The sequence below is a fragment of the Hydra vulgaris genome, chromosome 08 (genome assembly GCF_038396675.1).
Source record: "Hydra vulgaris chromosome 08, alternate assembly HydraT2T_AEP".
Taxonomy (NCBI): Eukaryota; Metazoa; Cnidaria; class Hydrozoa; order Anthoathecata; family Hydridae; genus Hydra; species Hydra vulgaris.
The window spans coordinates 29,252,501-29,260,501 of record NC_088927.1 but is presented as its reverse complement, the minus strand read 5'-3'; the positions used below and the strand labels follow the sequence as shown (position 1 = coordinate 29,260,501).

The 8,001-nt window shown below is 24.3% G+C and overlaps 1 protein-coding gene across 1 annotated transcript in view; it reads left to right on the top strand.

The window, feature by feature from the left end:
* Positions 1–8,001, top strand: part of LOC100211376 (mitochondrial dicarboxylate carrier) — a 26,192-nt gene continuing 18,191 nt past the window's right edge. Inside the window, exons 1-5 of the mRNA XM_065803367.1 lie at positions 1–158; positions 229–348; positions 3,734–3,803; positions 4,896–4,940; positions 7,138–7,186. Of these exons, the coding sequence (XP_065659439.1) occupies positions 54–158; positions 229–348; positions 3,734–3,803; positions 4,896–4,940; positions 7,138–7,186 (389 nt within the window). The 5' untranslated portion in view covers positions 1–53. The remainder of the gene's footprint in view (positions 159–228; positions 349–3,733; positions 3,804–4,895; positions 4,941–7,137; positions 7,187–8,001) is intronic.

The window sequence follows — 8,001 nt, the reverse complement described above, 5'->3', positions numbered from 1 at the left end:
TAACTAATAGTTTTTATCCAATTTATTATTATATAAGTATTAAGTATTAAAACATGTCTGGAAGTGTTGCTAATAAACCTAAAAAGCAAAGATGGTATCTTGGTGGATTAGCTGGATCTGCTGCTGTTGTTGTGACTCATCCACTTGACTTAATAAAGGTAATTTATAATTTTTTAATTATTAAGTTTTTTTAAATAGTTTTCAAATAATTTTCAAATATTTCTATAGGTTCATTTGCAAACTCAAAATAAATCTTCACAAGGCATCTTTAATTTAGCATCTAATGTTATGAAGACAGATGGTATTATGGGTTTTTATAGTGGGATTAGTGCTTCTGTCCTCAGACAGGTTTGTTTATATACAAGTTTTATTCACAATATAATATATATATATATATATATATATACATATATATGTATATATATATATATATATACATACACACACACACACCTCCACCACCTGACAAAAGTTTGCGGTCATGTGGCAAAAATGAAAAAAATTGTTAAAAAACAAATAAACTAATTCAAATAAACTCGGAAAAAATAAAAAATTTGTTAAAAAACAAATTACATTAAGCCAAATTTCATTACAAACAAATCTACCTTTATAAACCTACAATAAAAGTTTAAAAGTTTATGAAAAAAATAATTATAACTTTTTTTTATTATTAAAAAATCCACCCTTGGCTTTCATTACTCCAAATACAAGTTTTGGCATATGTTCAATTAAATTATCTAAATAAATTGGAGAAATATCTATCCACAGGTGTTGTAAAATTGACCACAAATGAGTTGTTGATGTAGGACATTCTTTTCGTACATCACAATCCTGTTATTCCCATAGCAACTCAATTGGGTTGAGATCTGGCAATTGTGGCAGCCATATCATAGTTTTGAGTTCTCTGCAAGCTTCTTTTTTTTTTCTTTTTCCAAATAGTTTTTACAGTATTTATATGTGTGTTTTAGGTCATTATTCTGTTGAATGTTGAATCTGCTCCTAATTAGATGTTTTACACATGATATGGCATTTTTACATAATACAGGGATTATCCTTTTCCGCATATTTGTGGATTTCCAGATATTTTTTTCAACCTTTAATTTTTCCAGATATTCAAAACATTTTCTATACATACAAGTTTAGGTATAATTTTTGTGACATATTTGTTTTTTAAGCTTTTTCACTCATCACTCATAAAAAAATAAAGAAAAGTTTGAAGAAAAAAACATTAAAAACATCTTAGCTAAAAGTAAAATTAAGAGGAAAATAAGGGAAAATATTTTCCAGATTTTTTTCGGATATTTTACCAAAACAATTTTCCGGATTTTTAAAATAGGACCTGGACGGTCTATGATAATAACTTTTGATAACCCTTCTTGTCAAGAAATCAGTTTACTTTCACAAGGTTACCAACCTGATTAGAAGCATACCACTACTAAACTTTCACCATTTTTGACGGTAGGCTGTGTACACAGTGGATGAAATTTTTCAGTGGCTGTTTGTCACACATAGATCCATGGCTTCATTCCGAAAACAATGAAATTAGATTTGTCTGTCCACTGCACATTTTGCCAGTCTATTTTGTCCAACTTATATGAGCCCGTGCATATTGAAGCTTTTTTTTTTAATTAATTGCTTTTAAATGAGGTTTTTGAATCTCTACCACTTGAGCCAACACTATTCAAGCTGCTTTGTCCTTGTTTATTGTACAGTCCTTTCTGAAATAATTACATAAGAGTATAATTGACTTGTCTTCAGCCTTTGATGTTTATAAGGCCATCTGCTTCTTTTCCTATCTTTATTTGTAATTGTACATTTAAATCGATGAATCGTATCAATCACTGTTGACTGCTGTATTTTCAACAATTTTTGAATATATCTGGTAGAACGACCATCATTTACCAAATTGACAATTGCAATTGACAAAGTTGACAAATACTTGAAGTGATTTCTTTTACTTTTTATAATATTTTCTAACTCTTTAATATCTCAAAATAGTCAAAATATATATATATATATTTATATATTAAAAATTAAAAAATAATATTAAATTTAGTTCATCAATAAAAATTACTTACTGAGCTAATTTATTAATTCAATTACTGGTGAAAAAACCCAATGTAATTGAATTTTTTTTAAAAATACAAATTTTGCGATCAAGTAAGATTGAGCAAGTTTATAATACAAAAATAAAGAAAATATTATATATTTTGCATGATTCATTTTAAAAACATAAGTACATTTTAATAAAATTATTTTTGTGACAAACAATTTTAAAATTTGATATCAATTATTACAAGTATATTAAGGTGGTTTAAAAAAAACAACATTTTTGAAAAATATCTGCAGCTCACACCTTAATGTGCTCTATATGCCACTAAAAATATTTTATTCAAAGAACTTTTAAATCCAGTGTTATTTTATCATATAGAACACATTAGGTTGAGAGCTGCAGATATCTTTCAAAAGAATTGTTTTTTAAATCGCCCTAATATATATATATATATATATATATATATATATATATATATATATATATATATATATATATATATATATATATATATATATACATATATATATATATATATATATATATACATTGGGGTGGCTCAAGAAGCAGCAATTTTTAAAAAGTCATTGTTTTAGATTTTACTGCATAAAAATTGGCCTTTCAAACTAAAAATGAATCAAGTGCCTTTTTATTAAGTTTTTTTAATATAGATTTTCTGCTTTCAAAGTTTTTGTTAAAATTTTTGAAATTTTTATCTAATTTTGCTTTTATAAAAAGTATTTTTTTTAATAGTATTAGTGATCCAAGGACTTTGGGAAGCCCCTAAAAATATTTTTTATTCTAAGATCCAGTGTGTTTTTTTTCATGTGTAAAACACATTTAGGTGATAAGATTATTGTTTTTAAAAATAGTTGTTTTTTGTTTACAGTATAGCAATATAATTTAAAGTAAAAAATAAAAATTACTTGGTACTTAAAATATTGAATAATAAAAAGATACACCCAACATAAACAACAACAAAATTAATACCAATTTATTATAACACAAATTTTGTATTAGGATCAATAAGCTTCTAATACAAACTGTTGATTGTGAAAGCATTATAATTAGGTAAAGTTATTTATAACAGGCTTTTTTTTTTAAACAAAATGAGCATGAACAATTGAGTAACTTTTTAACAATTTTTTAAACTTTTAGTGTTTTTATATTGTTTTCAGGAATCATCACATAAAATTTATGATTTTTGAAGAAAAGAGTTTAAAATGGAATACAAAAATCTTTCGAGAAAACAAGACATTTTCATTTTATAATCATGCTTTAGTTTTATTTAAAAAATTGTTCACATTTAAAAAAATTATTTAAGTTATTTATAATTGTTTTAAAGAAAACTTATAAGGAGTATATGATATCAAGTTATTTACCTTTATAATTATAAAGGTATTTTAAAGAAAACTTATAAAGAGTATATGATATCAAGTTATTTACCTTTATAATTATAAAGGTATTTTAAAGAAAACTTATAAGGAGTATATGATATCAAGTTATTTACCTTTATAATTATAAAGGTATATTAAAAAAAAAAATTATAAAAAGTATAATAAATTAACCTTTTTTATACCAATGTGAAAAGATCTTGACTTTTAGTATACTTTAAAAAAGTTTTTGTAAGCAGAACAAACTAAAATGCTTAAAAAACAAAAATTTTTGTATTAACTTTAGATGACATACACAACCATTCGCTTTGGATTGTACGAAGTTATCACATCGAAACTGCTTGAAGGACGAGATGGTAGTTTTGTTTTTTTAGCAAAAGTATTTTTAATTTTGGTTTTATTTTTTAAATTATTGTTTATTATTTATAGTAAATTTCTAAATATGCTAATGCTTAACCTGAAATAGCCTGTTGCAGGGACCTTCAGTACATACATCCACTATTATATAGCCTTATAGTTATAACATAAACATAGTTGCAAATATGATGTGTTGCTTTTGTGTCACATGTCAAAGATATTGCAACCATTGCAATATCTTTGACATGTGACACAAAAGCAACACAAAAAGCATAGGTTCTGTGAAATAAAAGTTTTTTTGTCCTGTGAATGGGAAGTTCACTTAATTTGTATGTAAAGTTTTGGATTATTACCCCATCCAAAACTGTGGGGTAAAATTAAAAGCAGAAATATCTAAACAGAACCTCAATAGCAGAATTGAGAAGAACCACAATGAAAGCTTGGTTTCATGCTAAAATAATGTGTCTCTCGTTGCTTCAATGCTGCAAAAAATTGAGACTGTTCTAGAAGTTCCAGGTACCCATACATAGTACTAAAACATGTTTGTTAATGTGACTTTTTTGTTCTTTTATGTCCCACATCCATGTAATTTCAAAATAAAATATATTTTAAATAATGCTGCATCTGAGTTGCATCTTGCTGCAATCTGAATGAATCTTGCTTTACCAAAGTCGGTAAAATTTATGTAAACCAGGTGTCCACTAAGCTATATATATATATATATATATATATATATATATATATATATATATATATATATATATATATATATATATATATATATATATATATATATATATATATATATATATATATATATATATATATATATGCTACAGCATATATAGATATACCAAAGTCCACTTTTTTTGGTTACTTTATTACATACACCTTATTCAGAAAAAAATAAAGCAATAAAAATGGAAAAAATTGCCATGCAAACCCTTTGTTAATGTAGCAGCACTCTTTGCATGTACTACCTATCAGCACACTATTTAAGTATGATGTCAGAGTGGTTATCTAAATGCACATTATAATGTATATATACACACACTTATATATAATATATTTATATATATATACATTTATAGATTGTTTACCATTTTATCAGAAGTTCACAGTGGGATGTTTTGCAGGTAAATTAAAATTTCATTTCATAATTTTTTTTTGATTTCATATATTTTTTTATCAAGTTTCATAAACCAATATTAATATATACATCTGTCAACATTGCTTTTTCAAGTCCATCAATTTAAAAAGCAAATAAAAATAAGTTTTATTTTTATTTTTTGTACAAGTTTTAGAATGGGCTTTAAATATATTTTTTGATTAAATATTTAAAAAAATATATTAATTCTATTGAGACATAATTTAAATATGAGGTCTCCCCTCCATTTAAGGATTATGTTGTTAGCTTTTATATTTATATATATATATATATATATATATATATATATATATATATATATATATATATATATATATATATATATATATATATATATATATATTTATATATATGTGTGTGTGTGTGTGTATATTTAGCGCTGGAAATAACAGTTGATTAGCAATTAAAGATCATCTACTTTTGAAAAAAATAATGTTTTGATCTCTCAATATCAATTCTAGTCAATCAAACTTGATGGGCAAAAGTCGCAAGGCAAACTTAGTATTAAAAATTTAAATACCTTCAAACACAAATAGTTTAAATTATTATGTTAGCAATGTTTTTGAGATCAAAATAATTCTTAGTTTACAATATAAAAATAGTGCAAAAATATTGAATTAGCAAAAATGCAGAATGATAATTAATGCCAAATATTTTTGATTGGCATAATAAACGTAGTTTGAGATCATTTTTTTCATTCTGACTTTAAAGTCAGAAAAAAAGCGGTTTGCTGAAAAACAATCATTTGTTTTGGGTGTATTAAAACTAAAAAAAAAACTTTACAGAAAAGTGAAAAGATTAATGGAGAGTTTAAAGTTAAAAATATGAAAATTTATCTTTATTAAAAGATAATTCTTAAATAATAATTTTTTTAAATCACTGTCTTTTGTGGATTATCAGGCTTTATAACAATATTAAATTATAGGGTCAATGTTATACAATTATAGGGTCATTAAAAAAAAAATTATAATGACCCTATAAATATTGCTCAAAAATTGTAATGCATAAAGTGTTACAGTTGCATAATTTAGGTGAAAATTACAAAAATTAAATTTGATTGTTCAGAAAAAAAATTGATTATTGTTGAAAAATATATATATATATATATATATATATATATATATATATATATATATATATATATATATATATATATATATATATATATCATATAACCTATAAATGTTGCAGTGTTTTTATTATAATTTATTTGTAGTGCGCTTGCTTCATTAGTCAGAAGTTTTGAGTTTGACCCCACCTTACTCCTAGTGGTACATATTCAAATTGTTTTTTTGTGTAGCAGTTTTGTTTATCAAGGCTCCAGTTTCAGAGTTTAAAGTGTGAGGGAGGGTTGTAACAATTGTTTAAAAAAATGAATGAGTAGTCTTTTTGAACCATTTTTTTAAAGTAAAAAAACAGCAACAACAACAAAAAAAACAGGTAAAAAGCAACAATATAGTTGTATGACTACTCTCCAGTAGAATACTATTAAAATATGAATAAATCTACAAAGCAGACATTTTGATTTTGGGTGGTTTTTTTACTTGGTTTCACCCTGATTTTGTTGCACTTAATTGTGCAATCATTAATAATACATTTGTGTTCCTTACTTAATTATATCAATCTTTAGTATGATTTAAGATTTTTCACAACATAAATTAGGGTGGTTCAAAAACAATATTTTTGAAAAATATCTGCAGCTCGCACCTTAATGTGTTTTATATGATAAAATAACACTGGATTTAAAAGTTTTTTGAATAAAATATATTTTTAGCAGTGCCTCAAGACCATTGAACATTTAATGGGTCCCTAATGTTAATAACAATATATTTTTTTTTAAAGTATGTCTTGTTGGGTCTCAAATAAAGTGAAATTGTATAAAAATTTCAAAAATAATCATCATTTTGTAAAAAAAATATTATTTTAGATTTAACTGCCTAGAAAATCTTATTGTTTTATTTAAGCTCTACAAAATTTCATTAAAATAGGTTTTCTGACAGTTTTTTTTTTTTTTTTTTTTTTAAAAAGTTCTGAAACAAATGGTGAATGTTTTGTTTATTATTTGTTCTTCTTTTGTTATTATTATTAAAAATTTCAATAGTTATATTTTAATAATTTTTTTTCTTTATATGTTTCATTCTCATATTTTATGTTATACAACTTAGGATTTGTTGGTGGAATTGCTGGAAATCCTGCTGACATGGTTAACGTGAGGTAAAAAAATTGTTTTTACAAAAAATGTGAGGTAGAAAAATTGTTTTTACAAAAAGGTTAAACAGAAACATTTTTAACAGTGTTTAAACCTTATTAGCCTTTCAATGATAAACCTTACTTAATTTCTAATACCAAGTTTAACACAATTTTTTTTAAAGGACAGGAGGTCAATTTTTAATTCTCAGAAGGTTTATATTGTGGCATTTAAAAGAAAACAAACATCATGACTATTATGCAAGATGTTTTAATTACTCATAGCTCCCTAAAAATCAGCATTTGTAGATGAAATTTTTGATTTAGTAAACAAATCATATAACAATAATCATTAAATATTGGTCAACATCAGAAAGGATATCTGATTGTAAAAATTTACATTGACTCCAAAAAGTTTGATTTAACTCTTATGTAAACAAAATGGAAATTTGAAAAAAACAAGTTACACTAGTGTGGAAACTTGAGCCACTTATATGGTTGTATTTTTTTAGTGTTAAAATGAATTTTGATGAAATTTGAAAACTTTTTATATATTATGGTAATATTTAGCAATAATTTTTTAAATTTACTTCTCTCAATTAAGGAGTTACTGATAGCATTTTTTGTGGATCAAAAAAAAGAAATTATTTTTGTTCAGAATGATAAAAGTATCCTCCTCCCTCCTCCCTCTCAAACCCTCCTCTCCCACAGTAACTCTCTTGTTAAGGGAAATAAATTTTTGAGAAAAAAAATAGTTTAATCACAATTTATAAGTAGACTTCAAATTTTATCAAAATAAACTTTGATGCTTTTGAAAGGCGCAAAAAAAAAAAGATTCAAAA